General features: G+C 43.1%; 1 protein-coding gene across 5 annotated transcripts in view; it reads left to right on the top strand.

Moving 5' to 3' along the window:
- katnbl1 (katanin p80 subunit B-like 1) overlaps positions 1 to 17924 on the top strand; it is a 29560-nt gene extending 11636 nt beyond the window's left edge. The window contains exons 3-10 of one of the 5 annotated variants that reach the window (XM_078233310.1): positions 2978 to 3021; positions 5993 to 6275; positions 9242 to 9357; positions 10849 to 10899; positions 10988 to 11077; positions 12930 to 13034; positions 14147 to 14240; positions 16940 to 17924. In XM_078233310.1, coding sequence (XP_078089436.1) covers positions 2978 to 3021; positions 5993 to 6275; positions 9242 to 9357; positions 10849 to 10899; positions 10988 to 11077; positions 12930 to 13034; positions 14147 to 14240; positions 16940 to 16972 — 816 coding nt within the window. In that variant the 3' untranslated portion in view covers positions 16973 to 17924. The remainder of the gene's footprint in view (positions 1 to 2977; positions 3022 to 5992; positions 6276 to 9241; positions 9358 to 10848; positions 10900 to 10987; positions 11078 to 12929; positions 13035 to 14146; positions 14241 to 16939) is intronic. The other 4 variants (XM_078233311.1, XM_078233308.1, XM_078233309.1 and 1 more) reach the window with 4 other exon arrangements.
- The last annotated feature ends 7110 nt before the right edge of the window (positions 17925 to 25034 follow it).

Below are 25034 nucleotides of genomic sequence, written 5' to 3'. Positions count from 1 at the left end.
AATGAGGGGAGATTTGATAGAGGTGTATAAGATTTTGATGGGTATAGATAGAGTGAATGCAAGCAGGCTTTTTCCACTGGGGCTAGGGGAGAAAAAAACCAGAGGGCATGGGTTAAGGGTGAAAGGAGAAAAGTTTAAAGGGAATATTAGGGGGGGGCTTCTTCACGCAGAGAGTGGCGGGAGTGTGGAATGAGCTGCCGGATAAAGTGGTAAATGTGGGGTCACTTTTAACATTTAAGAAAAACTTGGACGGGTTCATGGATGAGAGGGGTGTGGAGGGATATGGTCCAAGTGCAGGTCAGTGGGACGAGGCAAAAAATGGTTCGGCACAGACGAGAAGGGCCAAAAGGCCTGTTTCTGAGCTGTAGTTTTCTATGGTTCTATTAGAAGAGCGCTTTTGTTTTCAAATTGACATTTTAGCATCTAGTGAAATCCTTTATATGATCTAATTCTGTATACTGAATCACCAAGGTATTTCCAAAGTGATGATTATTAGTTTGATTAACAATCATTGAATGGTTGCAGCACAGAAGAGGCCACTCGGCCCATCATTAATGTGTAATCTCTCTGTAAGAACAAAGAAAATTACGGCATGGGAACAGGCCCTTCAGCCCTCCAAACCTGCACCTACCATGCTGCCCGACTGAGCTAAAACCCCCTACCCCTCCAGCGACCATATCCCTCTATTCCCATCCATTCATGTATTTGTCAAGACGCCCCTTAAAAGTGACTACTATATCCGCTTCCACTATCTCCCCTGGCAACGAGTTCCAGGCACTCACTACTCTGTAAAAATCTGCCTCGTACATCTCCTTTAAACCTTGTCCCTCGCACCTTAAACCTGTGCCCCCTAGTAATTGACTCTTCCATCCTGGGAAAAAGCTTCTGACTATCCACTCTGTCCATGCCCCTCATAATCTTGTAGACTTCTATCAGGTCGCCCCTCAACCTCCGTCGTGCCAGTGAGAACAAACCAAGTTTCTCCAACCTCTCCCCATAGCTAATGCCCTCCATACCAGGCAGCATCCTGGTAAATCTTTTCTGTACCCTCTCCAAAGCCTCCACATCCTTCTGGTAGTGTGGCGACCAGAATTGAACACTATATTCCAAGTGCGGCCTAACTTAAGGTTCCAGAAAACTGCCAATTTTTAAACTCAATACCCCGGCCGATGAAGGCAAGCATGCCGCATGCCTTCTTGACTACCTTCTCCCCCTGCATTGCCACTTTCAGTGACCTGTGTAGCTGTACGCCCAGATCCCTTTGCCTATCAATACTCTTAAGGGTTCTGCCATTTACTGTATATTTCCTATCTGTATTAGACCTTCCAAAATGCATTACCTCACATTTGTCCGGCAGAACTCAGCAGCTAATCAAACTTCCCTGCCTTTTCCCTGAGCTCTCAATTTATTTCTCTTCAGTTCATCATCCCAGTTCCTTTTGAAAACCAGGATTGAATTTGCCTCTGCCATACTCAATTGCAGATTGGTTCATTCTTGTACGCAGTATTTTTTAAGCATATTTTTGTCAAACAAATGCGTTGAATGTATGAGGTCAAGCTAATTAAATTAATTTTCTGAACATTGGCAACATAATACAGACAATCTCTCCTATCGATATCTTGGGGTTAAATAGCAATATTTGCATTGGGTAGGTTGAAGATTTATGTATATTGAAGTAAAGTATTGACATGTATGTGAAGCACATAAACCTATATTAAATAATCTATACAACTGTTGCAAATGTGTCAGCTGCAAGTTTTATTGGATCAATTCTTGATGCATAAAAATGCTTACTTAAAAGGCATCCAACTGTACCATTGTTTCATGGATTTTCTAGCTGTAGAATCCAGTAGTTAGTTGAGTGTAAAGATACAACTTGTTTAAAACTGTTTATTTAAAAAAACCTCGAATGTTTCTGACTTGGCTCAGCCACCATTTTTGAATTTCTAAAGTAAAAGTTTACTGATGTCACAAGTAGGCTTACATTAACACTGCAATGAAGTTGCTGTGAAAATCCCCTCGTCACCACACTCCGGCGCCTGTTTGGGCACACTGAGGGAGAATTTAGCACGGCCAATCCACCTAACCAGCATTCCTTTCAGACTGGGGGAGCACCCGGAGGAAGCCCACACAGATACAACGTGCAGACACCGCACAGGCAGCGACCCAAGCCGGGAATCGAACCCGGGTCCCTGGTGCTGTGATGCAGCAGTTCTAACCACTGTGCCACCGTGCCGCCCCAAATTGTGTGCAGTAGAATTTCAATGATTATTCCAAACATGCTAATCTGTTTGCTGAATTGTTACATTAATTATTTTTAAAATTTCAGACAGATGGACTTTGTTGGAAGATGCTGTTTAAAGTACTGTTGCATTTATTTTCCAGTGATTATGTTTACACCCAAGTAATGCAATTAATCAATGATCCCCCATTTAAAAAAAAATTCCTTTAAATACAGTGGTAAATAATGAATTAACTATGGAAATGAGAATTGATTGCATTCTTAATCTGTACTTTTACTGTCGGCGTTAATACCCACTCTGGCAGGGTCAGAAATTGATTTCTGGAAGTAACAACATTAAATGTATTTTTTTTGTTAAATTCTTCACACTAAGTCAGGTTTGTCCATAATAATGACAGCTGCAGGCTTCAGGCTAAGTGTATAGTAAGTAGTCAGATCCAGGCTGCTGCACATTAGAGAAATACAGCAGACTTGCTGATTACGTAGGCTAGAGAGGGACAAAAACAGAAAATGCTGGAGAATCTCAGCAGGTCTGACAGTATCTGTGGAGGGAGAATAGAGCCAACGTTTCCAGTCTGGATGACCCTTCGTCAGAGAGGGAAAGGTTTGCAAAATTATTCGATTTATTTTTTTCTCAGCAAAAAATACCCAGCTTTTCATGACAGCCAAAGACTAATCTGAGAAAGCTGTTGCCTGTGATGTAGAAATTTATAATGATTGTGCTTTTAATACCAGGTTAGAATCTCGGAATGTAAAGAGGCGATTCCTGAAACTAAAAGGTGAGATGAGTCCCTGATTTAACCGGTTTGCATGATAACACTTGTCTGGACAGTTAGGCCACCTACTGCACTATCCATAATTTTACTTTAAAGGGTAAACCTTTTTACCAAATTGCTATCTCGGAGTTGGTTTTCGAGTATGTTGTAATTTGGAGTAGGAAGAGAGTCAGTCCCCTGCACCCGCTGTAGTCCGAGGCTCGGTCTGTTTTTGTAGTTGTGCCTCACTTTAACAGCACAGTGAACTGCCAGAGCTGAACAAGCGTGGGCGGGTAGCATGCTGATTCGGGGGTGCAAGTGGGAAAACTACTGGTTCCTCCGCAGAGGGTTGTGGGGATTGTCTTTGAGGCTGGGCCCTACTCGCATTCCTTGCATTCCTGGCGTGGAGGTGCAATGGAGAAATTGACAGCAGGCAAGGACTTTTTTATGCGGCTGGAAGGAGAAATCATGCTCCCTCCTGACCTCAAGAAGTAATTGACAGAGCTGTTGTTTTCAACCCCCTTCATTCCCCCAAGGGCATTTTCGTTTACATGAATCAAATTAAATGTGTTTCGCTCAAGAGAAAAACCAAAATTGGATCTTAGATCTAAATGGATCTTAGTAAAATGTTTAGGTCAGAATTCTGACGTTCCCACTTCCCTTGGAAGCACTTGTCATAGACCATCATAGAATCCCTATAGTACAGAAGGAGGTCATTCAGCCCATCGAGTCTGTACCGACCACATCCCACCCAGACCCTATTCCCGTAACCCCACATATTTGTCCTGCTAATCCCCCTGACACGAGGGTCAATTTAGCATGGCCAGTCAACCTAACCCACACATCTTTGAATTGTGGGAGGAAACCAAAGCACTTGAAGGAAAGTCACGGGGAGAATGTGCAGACTCTGCACAATGACCCAAGGCCGGAATTGAACTTGGGTCCCTGGCGCTGTGAGGCAGCAGTGCTAACCACTGTGCCACCCCATCTAAATAAAAGCCAGAAAAACACAACGAGACACCCCCAAAAGCAAAGTTTAAAAGTTTTAATTTTCAACCCACTAACTACCTCCATGCTTCCCCCCACCGATTCACACCAGAAAACAAATGGGTAAATTTGTTTACCTAAAACTGAATACTCAGCATATCAGGAAGGATCTATGAAGGGCAACCGAATTAAACATTTCGGGTCAATGACCTGTCATCAGGACAGTCGTTGTAGGTTATGCCCTAGACGCTCATACTGGTTAGCAGGACTCCCTTATGTTCTCCAGAGTAAATTAGTTTTGAGATCTGCTGCTATCTTGGTGCAGTGACCATTTTCTCTGCTGTAGATAGTGGTAGTAAAACACGTTTAGAGATCTGAGTCCCATGTGACATGTTGAGAAGCTGGGCTGGATACTGAAGTGATGGCCATGCTTTTAAACTCGCTGGAAAAAAGTCTACTCAAGTAATTACTGGCTTACCTTTAAGATGATGATGTATACCATGTATACACATGTTGAGGTCAATCTGTGTAACAGTCGATCCTGCTTTTTGAGGGTCAAAGCTCAAAATTTTCAGAACCAAAGCACAATCTCTATAATCACGTCATTAAACCTCAATTCATTATTCATGAATGAAGTTGCACTTGCCATATTTCCTCAAGTTCCTCGGGTCAATTAAGGCAGGAAGAGATCAATTTTGATTTTGGGAGGGGCAATTAATAGATGGGAGAGGAGTAGTCAACTGTGCCCGTGAAAACAAGCCACAGGGACCAACCTCCAGAGCGAACTTGAAATAAATGAGTGCTCGGGTCTCATGTCCTCACGCTCTGCCCGCTTGGGGAAGGAAGAGATGGCCAAGCCTTGCCAACCGGGTCCTTGCAAGTGCGACTCAATGCAATTCCCCTGCACGAAGGCTGAGATCAAGGGTTTGGAGTCATCGGGGTGACATTTTCCAATGATGGGGCTCTTGCCCCCATCCTCAAACAGCACACTAACCACCGACCCAGCCAACAGCTTTCTCTCCTGGGAGGCTCCTTAATAAAAACAGGGAAAGAGTTTTTAAAAAAGAGCAACCATCACTTCGGTATGTGTCCCAATGTTCCAACGTGTCACATGGCACTCAGATAAATGGCTGGAGTGGGTGCATCTTCCCCCATTATCTTGTGTATTCTTTTGATTGCCATGTTAGGTGTGCCGGGTAGTTGTGTTTCGGTTAAAAGTAAGTCCTTCCAAAACATTACTTATGTAAAAGCTGACCCCTAACATTTTACCTAGATGTGGGCCAAGTGCTGGAAGATGGGGTGAGAATAGATAGGTGCTGTGACCGGAATGGACACGATGGGCTGAAGGGCTTCTTTCCATGCTGTAAAACCGGCTCTTATTGGTCTTAAGTGTGTGTGAGGTAATTAGTCGTTCTCCCCAGCTGCGGTGCGCTAGTTTCCGATGTTGTCTTAGAGACCGAAAAATGAAATGAAACCCCATCACACCAATGCCATAGCGTGCCATCCTCCACTCCCTTAACCCCTAATATAAAAATCACCAATTGCTTTCATGCAACTTCTGGTCTAGAGATTATTTAGTAGATTCAAATGCTGGAGGGGGGGGGGAGCAAATGCTATCGGCTAAACAATTGGATAACCAGTTGATGATGAAATTGGTCTTGGTGGTTGTAGAATAGAAATAGGCTGAGTGAAGTCAGTCATTAATATTGCATATTTCATCACAATTCATACCTAGAATTTAATGGAGGAGTTTATTGCTTTGAATTGTCACTTATTCCCAAACATTACAAAGATTAATTTTTACATACCTGTCTGTCCAGTGTAGTACCCCCTCGCCTAGATGAGATCCTCAAATTCTGCTCTAGTTTCACGAGATGGGACACTTTTGTTCTAAATAACAAAGGGCCACCATGGGAACAACTGTCGTACAATCTGTTTTTGTTCAGTGAATATAATGTGATTTTGCTGGGAGCCAGTGAGTGTCCAACCGTTGGATTTATCTCGACAGATCACCTACTGGACAAACGGAGAAAACATTGCACAGAACATCCAAAGCGACGGGCTGTAAGAAGAAGACTAGACGTCGAATCCAAAGCAACGTGAGCAACGGAAACAGAAAGCCGCATCCCAGCTTTCAGGACTGTGACATGGCAAATAAAGAAAATGAAGTAGTCTGTTCAGGAACTGTACCTAAATTAAGCAATGACAATCGGCGCTCACTGTTGAACTCTAGTGATTCTCCTGCTTCGCGGGCTGGTTCTTCTGTAACATATGCAGATTATTTTGCACAGGTGAGGATGTCACAGATTTTCCGATGTTGCTGCAATGTACTTCCGAGCTTTTTGATTCTGCTTATTGAAACTGGTTGCAAGGGAATCCCTTGTTTCCCTGATGTCAAGTCTTTATCCAGTTCCCTTTTGAAAATTATTGAATCGACCTCCACCATTCTTTCAGACAGTGCATTCCAGGTCATTGTAACTCGCATGTTCTCTTCATCTAACTCTTGTTATTTTGCCAAATGCTTTAAATCTCTGTTTTCTGCTTACAATTTTTTTCAGCCAGAGGAGTCAGTTTCTTAATTACTCTATAAAGCCCTTCATGATTTTGAACATCCCTATTAAACCTTCTCTCTCCTTAAAGGAGAAGAGCCTCAGTTCTCTAGTTTCTCATAAAAATGTATAAACTAGGAGCAAGAATAGACCCCTCGAGCCTGCTGCGCCTTTGAATGAGATCGTGGCTTATCTGATTACAACCTCAACCACTCATTACTGCTTATTTCCCTCTTGTTTATCAAGAATCTATCTCGTTTTGCCTTAAAATTATGCAAAAACTCTGCTTCCACTGCATTTTGAGGAAGAGAATTCCAAAGTCTCACGACCCTTCAAGAGATAAACATTCTCCTCATCTCTATCCTAAGTAGATGACCCCTTGCTTTTAAACCGTGGCCCCTAGCACTAGTTTCTCCCAACAAGAGGGAACATCAGCTCCATATCCACACTGTGAAGTCCCCTCAGGATCTGAGATGGTTCAGTGCTCTCCACATTCGCTTGACCAAAGAAGTAGATTTCAAGAACTGTCTCCGAGGAGGAACAAGGGGAAAGGTTTAGAGAGGAAATTTCAGAATTTGGGCCCACAGCAGAATGGTGGGGCATTAGTCATTTACGTTGTGCAAAAGACTCAAATTAGAGAAGTGCAGAAATCTGAGTTATAAGGTTGGAGGAGGTTAGCAAAATGGAGGGGTGAGGCCTTTGAAGTGATTTGAATACCACGATGAGAAGTTTAAAATTGAAACATTGCTTGTGTTGATTGGTGAGCATGGGTAAATAAAATTTGGGTTCGAGTTGGAATGCAGGCTGCCAACTTTTGGGTGAGTTAAAGTTTATAGAACGTCGGAGGCTGGCCAGATTAACCCAACTCGGAATGATATCTGTAGGTAGCAGGGGTAGGTATGTATTAGAGTTTCAGCAGCCAGTGGGTTGAGATGTGGCAAAGAAGGGAAATATATATTTTGAAGTAGATGTTCTTATTGATGGATAGGAAATGTGATCAGAAGATCAGCTTGATTAGATAAGACGTGGAGGTTGCAATCCGTCTAAACCAACCTCAGTCAGTGGCTGGGGAACAGAGTTTGCAGCGAGGACTAAAGGCAATGGCTTTGGTCTTTCCCGTATTTAGCACCCCTGGTGTCAGTACTGAGGGAGCATTGCACTCGACTCGCTGTCTATTGGTTGAGACGTGAAACTGAGGCCCTGATCTGCCTTCCCAGGTGGATGTAACACCAGACTCCAAAGAGGAGCAGGGAACTTTGCCTCAGCATCCTGAAGGTAATATTCATCTCTTGATCAAGAAAAAAAACACAGATGAACTGGTAATTTTTCAGTTATTTCTGAGCACTGGCTGTGTGCAAATTATCTGCAGCATTTTCCACATTGCAATTGTGACCACTTCAGAAAGTGCTTCACTGTCTGCAAAGAGCTTTGGCAGAGCATGAAAGGTACCGTGTGAATGCAAGCTCATTATTTTAATTGTTGGAAACTTCTGCTGCTCCAGACAGCAGTTGGTGTGGCATCAAAGGCAGTGAAAGGTGGTAGATGAGGTAGAACCATGCTGTCAGTGTAAACGCAATCTAGCGTATCATTGCAACCTGTCTTGATCCACACGTGCATCTGAACAGGAATTTCTGGCAGTGATCAACCCTTCCCACCCGAAAATGCAAAGTTTCTCCAGCCTAGAAAGGCAACCAAAGCACTCCTGATACTGCCGCTGCTGAAGTCAACTAACTTTATATGGATTGGTGTTCAAATGTGCTTCTTTGGGGACAAACTCATAGAAACTACATTGTGTCTGTGTTTGCCACCACAGTCATCAAGAGCCCCAATTTGACTTCTGTTTGTTTCAATAAATATTTTTCTGCACATGGTACATGTGGCATTTGCTGTTCCCTATTTTGATTCAAGGAAAGTGGTGAATAGCCCCACTTTTGCTGATCTGTGAATTCTGTTTGCAGTGTTTTTTTTCAGGTTCTTTCTAAATGTGTGTCAGTGTCAACATAATAGCATTTACTTAGCTGCGCTGCTCCTGAAGGTGACAGGAGCACCTTAGAGTCAATACTTCATCCACAAGCATGGTAACTTGGCCAGAGATGGTTCTTGTGGGCTCCTCTGGAGACAGAGGCCAGCATTTATGTCTGGCTGAGCTGTTTTTTTTTCCCTTTGCTACCATTGACAGCACCTTAAAAAGTCATATAATTGATTTTAAAAATGGCTGTCTCTACTCCACTGTTGTAGATCCTATCCTTGGTGGATTCTATAGTACTGGCACCAAGGGTAATATTGCAGAATTGCTGCTCGTAATGTCCCTGCTTTATAAATAGGCAGCTGTATCCAGTGGTTCTTAATCACCGGTTAATACACTTTACATGAGTCACTGAGGAAGTGGTAAAGTTTCAAAACAACAAAGACTAAAAAAAACACACTTAACTGGTAATATTAATGGCAAGTGCTTAAATTACCATTTGCTTGTCCCTTACCTAATTTAGCAGAGATAGTAACCCATTTATTTTGATGTCTCCATTAAGATAGTGACCATTGAAATGGCCTTTGTCTGCTAATTTTATCATGCATTTCTAATCTTCACAAAGGAAAGTAAAATCGACAAGAATTGAAGAGATCATGTGAGCTGTGACACTTGTAACAATGTACAAGTTACTGCGTTCTCTACCTAACTCTCTCTCTGTTTGATTCTATCAATACCACAGATTTCCAAGGATCATGCTACAATGACACAAGTGCTGTTTGGTAGAAATCTAAGACTCAATGTAGCCTTGACATTCTGGCAAAAAAGTGCAAGCGAACTGGTAGCTTACCTGGTCAGGTAACAGTTCTGCTTTTTTTTTGTTCTTCAGCTTGACACTAAATCTGTTTCCTGTAAGTCAGCATTACATAATCGTAAAGGTAAACTTCATTGCTGCTATTTCAATGTATCGAATGTCCAAACCGGGGCTCAGAGCTTCGTGCGACTCTTTTCCACAAGTGTGGCTCAGTGACCAGGAGTGGGGAGGGGGGCGGGGGGGAGCAGACTCGCATTGTGCAGAGAGGGCGTCTCAGTCAACAGGACGGGAAGGGAGCACAGACAAGTTGGTGGATCGGCCTCACACTCTAATGTGAATGTAGTGAGTTGATTGGTGCCCGCACCCTGTTAGTGACTGCACCTGGGGCCCTTTCCTGTGCTTGATATTCGTTCGTTCATCATTCAGCAAATGTGTGCAAAACCTTGGCTGCAAATAACACATTGCGTTTCTTGCTGAAAACGGTGTTAGAATAGAATAGAACCATAGAATCCTGACAGTGCAGAAGGAGACAATCCGTCGAGGCCATATCCCCGTAACCCTGTGTATTTGTCCTGCAAATCCCCCTGACACTAGGGGACAATTTAGCATGGCCAATCCACTTAACCTGCACATCTTTGGACTGTGGGAAGAAACCGGAGCACCCGGAGGAAACACGCGCAGACACGGGGAGAATGTGCAAACTCCACGCAGACAGTTCAGGCAGCAGAAGCAGGCTACTGAATCTCTCCTCGACCCTTTGGAAGCAGTACCTTGTGAAGCAGGGAATTGGTGTTCTGGAGGTTGATGCTTCTGGAGCTCTCTGCAATGCTGGATTGCCAGAAGACGAGCCACAGGGGCTGGAGGATCAGCACTTTTGTAAACTTTATTGCATATATATATATACCTAATAGGTCATTTGCACTTATGTTTTTGTTAAATATATTTCCTCACCTAAGTGCGTACAATAATAATATATCTGTAAAGGTTGTCCATGTCTTGTGCATCTCAAATGTCTGAAGATTATCACACGCAGGTCTAAGGCTCAAAGATTGGCCACCCATGTAGTTTAATGGGTGGCACAGTGGCTAGCACTGCTGCCTCACAGCGTCAGGGGCCCGGGTTCAATTCCGGCCTCGGGTCGCTGTCTGAGTGGAGTCTGCACTTTCTCCCTCTGTCTGCGTGGGTTTCCTCCGGGGGCTCCAATTTCCTCCCAAAGTTCAAAGATGCGCGGGTTAGGTTGATTAACCGTGCTAAATTGACCCTAGTGTCGGGGGGCCTAGCAGGGTAAATGTGTGTGGTTATGGGAATAGGGCCTGGGTGGGATTGTGGTCAGTACAGACTTGCTGGGCAGAATGGCCTCCTTCTGTACTATAGGGATTCTATGATTCTGTTCTATGATATGATTAAAGTGAGCACCATCTGTACTGGAAAGGTGGAAATCTTCTATTTTGTTTCTCGTCATGAACCACTGCTTTTCAGTAACTTGCCTTGATTCTTGTTTCATATTTGATGTTGAATCTTTCTGTCACCTGTAGGATACAGGACATTGCTGTTATTGCAGATTGCCTACCAGTGCTGACAAAGAGGTAATATTCTTTTCTTTTTTTCTGTCCAGAATAAATGTTGTTGCTGGTTTGTAAAATAATTTTTAATTTTGTTTGTCTTTGCTCGTAGTCTGGAGGAAGAAAAACAAAGCATCTCCATCGGCTGTTGTGTTGACCTCTTACCATTAGTGCAGGAGTTATTGAGAAGCAGGTTTGAAGAGTAAGTATAACTCAAAGTTACAAAATCTTGCATTCGGAACTAATATACCAGACCAGCAGGAATGATTAAAGTAACAAGTGTAAAGGGGAAACTCAACATGTATATGAAAGAGAAGGGTTCACAGGATTACGGTGATTGATTTAGATGAAGAAAGATGGGACCGGGCTTGAGTGGAGCATAAACATTGGCCTTGACTAGATTTGATTTGATTTGATTTATTATTGTCACATGTATTAACATACAGTGAAAAGTATTGTTTCTTGCGCTCTATACAGACAAAACATACCGTTCGTAGAGAAGGAAAGGAGAGTGCAGAATGTAGTGTTACAGTCATAGCTAGGGTGTAGAGTAAGATCAACTTATTGCAAGGTAGTCCATTCAAAGGTCTGGCAGCAGCAGGGAAGAAGCTGTTCTCGAGTCGGTTGGTACGTGACCTCAGACTTTTGCATCTTTTTCCCGAAGGAAGAAAGTGGAAGAGAGAATGTCTGGGGTGCGTGCGGTCCTTAATTATGCTGGCTGCTTTTCCAAGGCAGCGGGAAGTGTTGACAGAGTCTGGGCCAAATGACCTGTTTCTACAATATATTCAATGTAATCCTTTGTATGTTTCTGGGGGGAGGAAAGTTTCCACTATATAGCTTTGCGATAATTTGAGAAATTTATATCATACTTCTCTACACTTGTGTAACAAGGCAAGAAGTTTGGTAGTTCTAGACAGTCTGAGTATGACCTGATGACGTGTTCCATCTCGGATGGCAATGGGAAAACTAGTTTACACAAGAAGCAGAATTCACAGCAAAGAAAGTCTGAAGTCCAGACTGAGTTCAAATTTGAATTAGTCATGTATTTCAAAGCACAACCAATGGCTTTTGAAAATATAAGCATCTGTTTCCTTTAATTTTGCTGACTCTGCCATCACCTCCCATTTAAACCAAGTAACTTAAATTGGCTTTTTTTTTCTTTGAGAAACACTGATGCACTTGCAGTTTTATTCATGTGTTCGGTACGAAGTGGGGTGATTTTCACAGCAGTGGCATGATGTCTGTATTAAGCTGGGGTATGTACCAATTTGGATTGAGACTACTGGACATAGTCTCAGCTGATGTTCAGACTGATGTGTGAAGGACTGGAGTGATGGGTAGAGAATCCGTATAAATAAAAGCAAAATGCAGCGGATGCTGGAGATCTGAAATGATAAAGTGCTGGGAAAGCTCGGGTCTGGCAGCATCTGTGGAGAGAGAAACAGAGTTAACGTTTTGAATCCAATATGACGACTTCAGAACCAGTGATTCTGGGTGGAATTTTCTCGTCCTGCCCGCCACGGGACAGAAAATTCGGCAGACCACACAAAGGTCCGTTGACTTCAGGCAGCAATTTCCAACCTTGGGACGAGCGTGGCCAGAAAGTCCCTCCCTCTCTGTTCAGGTTGGGCCTCAAGCTTGGTAGGATTGGATTTGAGGGGGGGGTGGGTGATTAAAAGTCAGTTGTATTCTGACCATTTGTCTTTTTAAAAAATATCTAAATCTCAAAAGACATGGAGTTTACATGCGCTAAAGGTTTATGCCAGGATCAAATCTGTTCGCTACTGGTATCTTGTTGGGCAAAGTGTGTAAGGTAATGCCCAAAAAACTTTACATAAGTTGTTTTTCGTAGCGGCCCCATGTAAACTCGGTGAAACAGATTTCACCCAGTTTGCCTGATGCACAACATCAATCGAAAAGCTCCAACTCAACACCGCAGCTTGTTGCCACAACAACGCAAATTTTATTCATAGATTTAGATTTACTTGTGTCCTGTTGAGATATGTGACACAGTGAAACATGCAGATAATAATTTCCTTTCCTATATATTGCAGATATTTGATCGTTGGTTTAAACTGGCTCCGAGCTGTGCTTAAGCAGTGGTGGCCAGAGCTATCTGCAGACACAAAAAATAATGATGAAGCTCGTGTAGAGGATAGGTAAGTGAAATATATTTCTTAACCAATATGGATAGTAACATTTTGATCCCCAAAATGATTGCGTTGGATCATCTTGTATAAAAAAACACAATAGTTTATGACCTTGGGTTAGCCAAAACAAATGCTAGCTCATAAATAGGAGCAGGAATAGGGCACCCCGTCACCCCATTACCGTCAAGCCTGCTCCGCCACTCGGTAAGATTGCGGTCTTAACTCTGTCCCCATAACCTTCGACTCCTTTGTAGATCAAAAATCTTTCAAACTCAGCCCAGGATATTTTCCATGATCCAGCCTTCACTGCTCCCATTTTGTTCAGCCTCACATCAAATTTCTCAGTGGAGGTGTAGAATACTGTTGTAAGACCATAAGACATGGGAGCAGAATCAGGCCCCTCGGCCCATCGAGTCTGCTCCGCCATTTAATCATGGCTGATTTTTTTTCTCATCCCCATTCTCCTGCCTTTTCCCCATAACTCCTGATCCCCTTATTAATCAGGAACCTATCTATCTCTGTCTTAAAGACACTCAATGACCTGGCCTCCACAGCCTTCTGCGGCAAAGAGTTCCACAGATTCACCACTCTCTGGCTGAAGAAATTCTTCCTCATCTCTGTTTTAAAGGATCGTCCCTTTAGCCTGAGGTTGTGCCCTCTGGTTCTAATTTTTCCTACTAGTGGAAACATCCTCTCCATGTCCACTCTATCCAGGCCTCGCAGTATCCTGTAAGGGTTGTGAACCCTTTTTAACTAGTCATCATCTGGGCTGCAATTATATGTACTGAGTTTGGTGCACAGAGCAAGGACGCAAATATTGTATTGAATCACTGATAATTTGTTGCTTTTCCTTGCTGTAGTCATCAAACGACACAGACTAAAAGAAGCAAGTTATGTGCACTCAGCCAGTTTCATTCTAGTTATATTGTGTGGCAAAAGTACAGTAGTTAACTCCCTCCCCAAATTACGATGCTAATGAAAGTGAAAGATCAATCGAGTTTGAGGAGCAGGGGATCAGGTTATATTTCGTATTTTTAGAAGTATGATATTTCTAAAACTTGAACACTGATGAAAAGAGTTTCGAGACAGCTTGAAATATTACTGTTGAAATATTATTCTAGAAACATTGAGGCTTTGAAAGATCAGTTACGACAACTACGGGAACAAGGCTTTCATTTATCTTCAGTTCCAGGGTATACTGGAAAAGTAGCAAAGGTAGGAACTATTTCAGTGTTTCTTCTCTTTGAATACTCAATGCCGCCGCCAGCATCTACCTACGCCCACTCCTAAGATTGTGGTCCAGATTTTGCAATAATTGCAAAGAAATGGCTCTCGCTGTTAGTCATGTATCGTGCGCATTTGGAGGTCATTTTCTGCACATCACCCTTTCTACACATCTGTGTCGAGCAGGGAGACAAACAACAGGCTCTTTAACCTTGAAGAATCTTCTAAGACATGCAGAGTCTAAACCATGAAATTTAAATTGTGTATAAAAAGAGAAAGATTGCAAAAGAAAAATGAAATTAAAAGAGAGGGCAACAAGAAACACAGGAAAAAGTAATCTCCGGCCCTAAGATTCTGCAGGAATGAGACTCCATACTTGTAAATTTTTCAGTGCCCCAGAAGTGTTTTGTTTTTAGTAATTACAACTGATAACTCCTGTTAAAAGTTCACTGAGACCTGAAAGCACCAGCCCCAAGTTTTTCTGGCATGTTTAGTTGGTGCAATCACAGCATCATGTGCTGATGACCCGCAGCATAGTCTGTGGAGGAGCAGAACCGATGGGTTTTCTGTTTAACTGCACATGTGCAGACACCGGAGGTTGCTGTCGATTTATAGCGCAGTGCTGATTGCTTCACTGTCATTTCTATTGCAAGATCTTGGCCAATGTATCTCCTGCTCTAATAGTTTTGTGGTAAAGTTAACAAGGTGGTTAACCAAACAATAGCTATTATGGTTAACAAGCTGTGTTCCGCTGGGCACATTTGCTAGTGTTTTAAATTCCTTTTGACTCATCTGACTGCTGAATATAAAGCAACTACAATCGTAGTGTATTTCTAGTATTTTTAAAAGTTTTATTTTGTGTTCATATCTTAACTTTCTGAAAATTGTTAATGTTTCCAATCCATAAAGTAATAAGGGAGAAAATTGTTTTTCTTCTTTATGCCCAGATTCTTCCCCCGACCCCATCTTTCCCAATCAAAATATCAGGCACATTACTGATGAAATAGGGAATAAAAATAAATAATTTGGCTCCATCTTTACTAATTTTCCTAGAATAATACAAAACTATCCACATTTCCTCGCCCTTCCCATTCCTGTGAATTTTCATTAGCTTCAAGTTATGTCCTTCTATGTTCTTCTCTGCAAAATTTAATTTTTTTTCTGTAAGTGCTTTACCTGCTTACCTATGGGCGGGAGTGTGGCACAGAAGTTAGCGCTGCTGCCTCACAGCGCCAGGGATCCAGGTTCAATTCTGGCCTCGGATCACTGTCTGTGTGGAGTTTGCACTCTGCCCATGTCTACGTCGGTTTCCTCCGGGTTCCTCCCACATTTCCAGTGATGTGCAGGTTAGGTTGATTGGCCATGCTAAATTGACCCTATTCTCAGGGGGATTAGCAGCGTACGTATGTGGAGTTACGGGGATACGGCCTGGCTGTGATTGTGGTGGGTGCAGACTCAATGGGCTGAATGACCACCTTCTGCACTGTAGGGATTCTAAGATTCTACTTGCACTTGCAATTTGAAGCAGTAGGAATTATGTATGAATATTTTGTTTCCTCCACATATTCAGCAGCATTCCATGAGCTTTGCACTCATTCTTTGTTTGTCTCCGAAATATTACCTTGCACTTCATGTACATTAACTGTGCACCTGGGCTACATCTTGGGTCCATTCCAGTAACCTGCCCATCTTGGTCATTAATGTTGCCTCTGAGCAATTGGCATAAGAGTACGTAAGAACCCCCTGTTTCATTGTCTTTTCTTCCTTTCCCAGAGAAAGCAGAAAAACATTTTAACCTCTTCTCGATACAGGGAACCGGAAATGGTAGTGTGTTTTATTGATTTCACTATCTCACATCCTTTGACATTTCAGTTGGGTTGACATATTAATAGCCATTGAATGTGAAGATGGGAGTGCGGAAATGAATCATTAAGCTCTTAACCCAATTTTCTTCTTAAGGCCACCATGACAAAAATAGTTTTACAATTTTTCACCAAAATAGTTTGGTTTGTTTAATTGGGAGCCTTCAGATCTTATGTTAAAGTTTATTTATTAGTGTCACAAATGAGGCTTACATTAACACTGCAATGAAGTTAATGTGAAACTCCCCTGGTCACCACAATCCGGTGCCTGTTCGGGTACACTGAGGGAGAATTTAGCACGGCCAATGCACCTAACCAGCATATCTTTTGGACTATGGGAGGAAACCGGAGCACCCAGAGGAAACCCACGCAGACATGGGGAGAATGTGCAGACTCCACAAAGACAGTCACCCGAGGCCAGAATTAAACCCGGGCCCCTGGCGCTGTGAGGCAGCCGTGCTCACCACTGTGCCATCAGATCTTAATTTTCAATTGCTCTATCCTACATTAGTTCTATCATACTAGGGAGCTGCATTATTTGACAGATAATTAAACGAAAACTTTTTTCAGACATTATAAGTAGATAAAATATCAATTCAGGTGTGATTTTCACAATTCTGCCATATTTCTGTCCTTTAAATGACATTTGCCACTTGCTAATATCGTAGATGAGATTGAATATTGCACTCAACTGTGAAGTGTAGCTGTCTTCCAATGATATAATTTTGGATACAAGCACCCAGATTTGGTAAATATAACAGTAGCTTGCCTTGGTTCATACAAGGAATGTTCTAACAATTGAAAATGTCTTTATTTTTGTTTCTGCAGAGTGTGGGGACTTACCTGGAGCAGCTGTACTAAGTATATGCAGTCTTCAGGGGACTTAATTTTTCACGCACTAAAGCAGTTGCCAGCTGCTTTAAGACACCGTAAAAACCTCTTGTTTGTTGAAATGTTTGGGAGACCAGCACTGCAGAGAGTGGTCAACAGTAAGCTCAGCACTAAATTGGTTGCGAAGAATGTTCAAAAACCACTATTGAACCCAATGAAGCTACTTCACATTGAAGTGGTTTGTTTGCCAAAAGGCATTATACTCGACTCCGTGAGCTGATGATGTGACACTGTTTTGCGTTCCAGATTCATGTACCCTAACCTGGACAGAAGAAGCTTCGTGTTCTTCAATATTGTCTCGCTAGTGCCAATCAGCTGCCACTGAAACGCTGCTTCAGTGCATTTGGACACTATATGAATGTATTTTCTGTATATTTGATTCAAGGTTGTAAAATTTGCCCATGACTGTGCAACAATAAGTTATGATTTCAGTAAAGAAAGCACTACAGTAGAGCATGCAGCTGTTTACTAATAGCAGTAATGTGACCTTAACAAAATGTGCATAGCACTGTATTCTTTTAATTGAAACATTAAAGTAGACATTTCCTGTGAGTTTGCACTTGAATAAAACATGCTATGTCTTTATGTAGGACTTGTTGATGACTTGTGCATCAGTTTCTTTTAAATGGGATTACTCTGTGAATCTTAAGAATTGCTGCTTTGTACTTTCCATTTTGCCTTTGCTTTCCCTTTAAGAAAAACCTCAAATTGCAGTGACTAAGTATGAATATATACAGTACTGTTGCATAAATTATGAAGTGATGAACACAGGAATGGTGATGGCACCACAATGTTTGCATTTTATTGCTAGATGGCTGACGAGCAGGGTCCAGATTGAACCCCTGAAAGATGGTAGGAGAGGTAATAAATAAAAATCTTCATATCTGAAGATAATGGGGTGATGCCCAGTTTAGGAATTGTCAATACATTGATTTCATAGACTACTTACAGTGCAGAAGGAGGCCATTCGGCCCATCGAGCCTGCACCAATAACAATCCCAAAGATACAAAATTCTGAGGTCCCGTACCAACTGACTCGAGAACAACTTCTTCCCTGCTGCCATCAGACTTTCGAACAGACCTACCTCGCACTACATTGATCTTTCTCTACACCCGAGCTATGACTCTACACTACATTCTGCACTCTTTTCCTTTTCTATGAATGGTATGCTTTGTATAGCGCGCAAGAAACAAATCTTTTCACTGTACACTAATACATGTAATACCACATATTTACCCTGCTAATTAATCCCCCTGACACTATGGGGCAATTTAGCACAGCTAATCCACCCAACCTACACAGACACAAGGAGAACGTGCAAACTCCACACAGTCACCCGAGGCTGGAATTGAACCCGGGTCCCTGGTGCTGTAAGGCAGCAGTGCTAGCCACTGTGCCACCCTTTTTTTTTAGAAAAATCTTTATTAAAACCGATTTCTCAAGTCACTGATTATCATGCAACCGAAATGGTGATGATTCACTCAATAATCCAATTATCATCACTTGTCCGGCGCTACACCCAGTTTAATCATAGAAACCCTACAGCACAGAAAGAGGCCATTCGGCCCATCGAGTCTACACCGACCACAATCCCACCCAGGCCCTACCCCCATATCTGCCCACTAATCCCTCTAACCTACACATCTCAGGACACTAAGGGCAATTTTAGCATCGCCAATCAACCTAACCCGCACATCTTTGGACTGTGGGAGGAAACCGGAGGAAACCCACGCAGCCACGAGGAGAATGTGCAAACTCCACACAGGCAGTGACCCAAGCCGGGAATCGAACCCAGGTCCCTGGAGCTGTAAAGCAGCAGTGCTAACCACTGCGCTACCGTGCCGCCCCAGTTTAGGATTAACAATTTAAAATTTGGGGTTAAACCTGCATTAAGATGGTAACTATCTGGGAAATTGCAAAGGTATCATGTCCAGATTATTGTGGAAAACATAGCTGAATTCATTTTTACATAAGGTTTGACTAATGAAATGTTAAATTTAACTTGATCTGGCTCCCCAAACAATGTGTTGTGAAAGCAAAATACTGCAGATGCTGAAAATCCAAAATTAAAACAGAAAATGCTGGAAATACCCAGCAGGTTTGGCACCACCTGTGGTGAGAAAAAATTGAGTTCTATAACCTTTCACCAGAACGGGGCTCTGAGTTAGATTAGTTTGAAACTCGAAAATGTGAATGGGATTCACATAAGAATTACTTTTTGCAGCTGCAATCTTCTCACAAATAGATATGACAATATCACGCACCCAAGTGCAAAGTCGCCTTTAGTTTCACTTCTGGAGTTTCCTTGGAAATTTACAGGCGGCACAATGATCAGCACTACTGCCTCACAGCAGCAGGGACCCAGGTTCAATCCCCGGCTTAGGTTTCCGTTTTGTGTGGAGTTTGCACATTCTATCCCTCCCACAGTCCAAAGGTGTGCAGATTAGGTGCATTGGCCATGTTAAATTGCCCCATGGTGCCCCAAAATTTGTATGGATTGCAGGGATTAGCGGGATAAAATAAGTGTGTTTGTGGGGATCGGGCCTGGGTAAGAGTCAGTGCAGACTTGATGGGCTGATTGCCTTCTGTAATATAGGGGTTCATATAATTCTGTGAACTCCAGGGACAGTAAAAGTTGTTCTCCTGCTTTCCAGAATCTGCAACACTTCTATCTGCCTATGTTCATAGCCCTTAACAACCATCCATTATGCCTCTAATTCAGAGATATATTAGTCATTAATTCCAGAATAAGACCGTACCACCACTCTCTCACTCATCAGTAATTGCTCTATTATGTCTCTAATTCACTCAGAGATGTTATTCATCCCAAAATAAGGCCATATCACTACTCTCTCATTCACCAATACTTGCACATTAATCAAAGATGTGATTTAAGTTTTCCCTTTGCCCTGCCCCACTGCTACCAAGGCTGGTTTCATACACAGGCAGAACTATTCCCAGCCCAAGCTGAGAAGTGATGCTTACCCAACTGGAATGAAGTGAAGGAGTCACCTACTTGTTTTTTTCCACTGCTCACACCCCAGAGAGTTCTGGATTCAGGGCTGACAAACTGCATTGCAACATTTTAAACATCCTGTCTAAATTAAGCAGTTCTGGCTAAACATTGAAGTTGTAGCTGGCTGCCAACTGAGAATTGGTGTCTTTGGAGGATGGATTGTGTAGCTCACAAGCCCTCTGGTTGAGAGAAACCTGAGGTGTCTGTCTCCCTGCTCAGGCAGTTTCTGTCTCCACTCCCTTTGTTTCTCTTCCACCTCTTGTTTCCTTTTTTCCCATTAAATCCTAATCTTTCTTTTGGAATGGAGGTTCAACTCTTTTTGCTCGAGTCTTCTGTGCAGGTTCAGGCTTGGCTCACAGCACCAAGGACCTGGGTTCAATTCCCCGCTTGGGTCACTATGCGGAGTCTGCACGTTCTCCCTGTGTCTGCCTGAGTTTCCTCCGGGTGCTCCAGTTTCTTCCCACAGTCTGAAAGACGTGCTGGTTAGGTGCATTGGCCGTGCTAAATTCTCCCTCAGTGTACCCGAACAGGTGCCGAAGTGTGGCGACTAGGGGATTTTCACAATAACTTCATAGCAGTATTAATATAAGCCTACTTGTCACATTAATAAATAAACTTTAAAAAACAGAATGACCAGTTGAGCCAAATGAATCATAGAATCCCTACAGTGTGGAAGAAGGCCATTTTCCCCATCGAGTCTGCACCGACAACAATCCCACCCAGGCCCTATCCCTGCTTAGTTACCGTGCTAATCCCTCTAACCTATCACATCACAGGACACTAAGAGTTAATTTAACATGTCCAATCAACCTAACCAGCATGTCTATCGGACTGTGCGGAGGAACCCGGAGGAAACCCAGACAGACACGGGGAGAATGTGCAAACTCCACACAGACAGTGACCCAAGCCAGGAATTGAACCCGGGTCCCTGGAGCTGTGAGGCAGCAATGCTAACCACTGTGCCACCGTGCTGCAAATGGTCTTTCTGTGCTGTACATTCTGCAACAGTAGTATTAATTTCTCACTTTCTCCTGTACATTTCAAGTTTGATACTATTTCTAATCAACCACACCCATCAGGTTTGACTGTACCTACTGGTGTATAAACTTTTGCACAGTTTAGGGAAGTTACAATGACTGGTAAATTTTGGCACAGGCACACTCCTATTGTTTTTCTGAAAAGCAGAGCGTAATTAAGTAGCTGAGCAGTTTGAAAAGCCTTTTTGTTTTGGCTAGAGGCACATTGCGCAGAACTGGAACTTGTTAGTCAGTGGTTACACTTGTGACTTATTCACGAGGGATTGAAATCAAAACCTGCACAATTGTACAGGTTATATTCACAGCCCAGTTTTTTCAGTATGAATTGTTTGAATGTGAGGAGTGGGTTCTTTTCTCTTTCCAAGCTGTGGAATTGAGGGAATGTCATTTCTTTAATCCTGTACATTCTTCTGTTCCACAGTTCGATGAAATCACTTTTCTAGGTTCAAAAACTGCAGAATATTCAAGCTTTTTTGGCAAGAATTGAGGTGATTTGTTCCCAACTAAGAATAAATAATGTTTTAAAGAGATCAGGTAACCAAAGAAAAAATAGCAATGACTTTAGGGGAATGATCAACCTACGAGATTAGGTTTAAGAGGGAAATATGATTCATTTCCCTAACGTAGAGAAGTATAACAGTAACAAACACATTTCTATGCTTGTGGAGCAAGTGCCTCTGTTCAACTCTTTCCTGTGACCTGGTTTGTCATAAGTGAGAGGCTGAAAGGAAAGTTGGCTATAAATTGGTTGTCTTCACCATTAGTAAAATACGCAGTCTTTTTTGATTTATTATTGTCACACCTACTGGTATACAGTGAAAAGTTATTGTTTCTTGCGAGCTCGGAAGACAAAGCATACCATTCATGGAGTAAATGGGGGAAGGAAAGGAGAGGGTGCAGAATGCAGTGTTAATCAGAGCTAGGGTGTAGAGAAAGATCAACTTAATAAATGTTTTGATTTATTATTGTCACACGTATTGGGATATAGTGAAAAGTATTGTTTTTACGTGCTATACAAAGCATACCATTCATAGAGTACGCAGCAGAGAAGAAAAGGAGAGGGTGCAGAATGTAGTGTTACAGTCATAGCTAGGGTGTAGAGAAAGATCAACTTAATATAAGGTAGGTCCTTTCAAAAGTCTGATGGCAACAGGGAAGAATCTATGGAGGTAATTACCAGCTATCAACCAACAATTAAATTATAGAGAACTATCAAAATTAAGCAAGGGTTCACTTTCCACCAAGTTTCGTCTGACAATAGATGGCCTGGTAAACCTGTCGTAAATCTTTTAGTCATGATAAAGACACAGTTTGAAATGAAAACAATTCCCCCTATTCATGCAAGCCCCTTTAACATGAATCTAACTAAAAATTTAACCCTTTCTTACACCTAAATGCACAATTAAACTCACCTAAATCCATGCTGTGTTTCTAACACCTGAAAAGTACAAATATAGAGTTAAAATCGTCTCTGTTCTGTAGAATCCTGGCCATGATGTGGAGATGCCGGTGTTGGACTGGGGTGGACAATATGAGAGGTTACCCGGCGCCAGGTTACTGTCCAACAGGTTTGTTTGAAATCACAAGCTTTCGGAGTTCTGCTCCTTTGTCAGGTGAAGTCGATGAAGGAGCAGAAGGGAGACAGTAAGGGAGGGACATAGCGAGGGAGGGGAGGGTGAGGAGGGACAGTGAGTGGAGGAGGAGATAGGGAGAGAGGAAAATGGAGTGAGGGAGGAGACAGTGAGGGAAAGGGTGAGGAAGGGAGATAGGGAGTGAGGAGAGACAGTGAGGGAGGGAGGGGAGAAGGAAATAGGGAGTGAGAGAGAAAGTAAGGGAGGGAAACGGAGTGAGGGAGGAGATAGGTTGTGTGTGCAGGTGAGGAGGGACAGAGTGAGTGAAGGAACAGAAAAGGAGATGGGAGTGAGATAGGGAACGGGGGGAGTGTGAGTGAGGGAGAAAGTGTCAGGAAAATAGAGTATGAAGTACAGAGAGGGAGGAGATAGCGAGGAGGCTCGTCTCTCTGGGCGCGGTCCTGGCCTCCCTGTTGATCGTGATGTGGAGATGCCGGCGTTGGACTGGGGTAAACACAGTAAGAAGTTTGACAACACCAGGTTAAAGTCCAAAAGTTAAAGTTGGACTTTAACCTGGTGTTGTTAAACCTCTCCCTGTTGATCAGCAGCAGCCTCTGTAATTCAGGCTAATCACGCTCCAAAAGCTTGTGATTTCAAATAAACCTGTTGGACTATAACCTGATGTAGTGTGACCTCTCATAATAGAATCCTAGAATCCTTACAGTGCAGAAGGAGGCCATTCAGTCCAAGTGGAAAGAATCTCTCCACTTCTACCCTATCCAGCCCCTTCATTATCTTATATGCCTCTATAAGATCACCCCTCAGCCTTCTAAACTCCAACGAGTACAAACCTAATCTGCTCAATCTCTCCTCATAATCTACACCCCTCATCTCGGTATCAACCTGGTGAACCTTCTCTGCACTCCCTCCAAGGCCAAGATATCCTTTCGCAAGTAAGGGGACCAAAACTGCACACAGTATTCCAGCTGCGGCCTCACCAATGCCCTGTACAGATGCAGCAAGACTTCTCTGCTTTTATATTCTATCCCCCTCGCGACAAATGCCAACATCCCATTTGCCTTCTTGATCACCTGTTGTACTTGCAGACTGAGTTTTTGCGACTCATGCACAAGGACCTTTGCACAGTAGCATGTTGTAATTTTTTTCCATTTAAATAATAATCCAATTTGATATTATTTCTTCCAAAGTGAATAACCTCGCATTTGCCAACGTTATACTCCATCTGCCAGATCCTCGCCCACTCACTCAGCCTATTCAAATCTCTCTGCAGACCTTCCGCTTCCTCCACGCAATTCACTTTCCCACTTATCTTCGTGTCGTCTGCAAACTTTTTTACCCTACACTCAGTGCCCTCCTCCAGATCATCTATGTAAATAGTAAATAGTTGAGGCCCCAGAACCGATCCCTGCGGCACGCCACTAGTTACCATCCGTCAACCAGAAAAGCACCCATTTATTCCAACTCTCTGCTTCCTGCTGGATAGCCAATCCCCAATCCACGCTAACACCCTACCCCCAACTCCGTGTGCCCCAATCTTCTTCAGCAACCTTTTGTGAGGCACCTTATCGAATGCCTTTTGGAAATCCAAAAACACCACATCTACCGGTTCCCCTCCGTCAACCGCACTAGTCACATCTTCATAAAAATCCAGCAAGTTCGTCAAACATGACTTTCCTCTCATGAATCCATGCTGCGTCTGCTTGATCGAACCATTCTTATCCAGGTGTCCTGTTATTTCTTCTTTAATGATGGATTCCAGCATTTTCCCAACTACAGACGTTAAGCTAACCGGCCTGTAGTTACCCGCCTTTTGTCTACTTCCTTTTTTAAACAGCGGCGTCACAGTAGCCATTTTCCAATCCGCCGGCACTACCCCAGAGTCCAGTGAATTTTGATAAATAACCACTAACGCATCCGCTATTACCGCTGACATTTCTTTCAGTACCCTGGGATGCATGCCATCCGGGCCCGGATACAATCTGAGATGGGCGGCAGGCAGGTGGGTCTGTGAGCGCTCGCTTCCAAACCCGCTGGCGGTGGTGGGACTGTAAAATCCCCCTCCTCCGGCTCCGACCCCTTCGCCTCAGACGCTACCTGAGCTGCTGAGCATTTGCAGCATTTTGTGTTTGAGTATCTGGAGCTGTGGTTTTGGTGTGTTTATTATTTGGGATGTCTCGGAGGGTGTGTCCTCAGGCTGCACAGCTTGGGGAAGGCAATTAGCCCGAGTCACAGAGGGTGCTGCTGGACCCACAGAGAGGCCGGGCCTGGACCCACAGAGAGGCCGGGCCTGGACCCACAGAGAGGAGCTCCTCACTCTGTCACTCACTACCTCCTCCCTCACTATCTCCTCCCTCTGTACCTCATACTCCCTATTTCCCTGACACTT

This window comes from Mustelus asterias, chromosome 18 (genome assembly GCF_964213995.1).
Source record: "Mustelus asterias chromosome 18, sMusAst1.hap1.1, whole genome shotgun sequence".
Lineage (NCBI taxonomy): Eukaryota > Metazoa > Chordata > Chondrichthyes > Carcharhiniformes > Triakidae > Mustelus > Mustelus asterias.
Note: the sequence above shows the minus strand (reverse complement) of the source record. Positions and strands in the feature narration are given on the sequence as shown.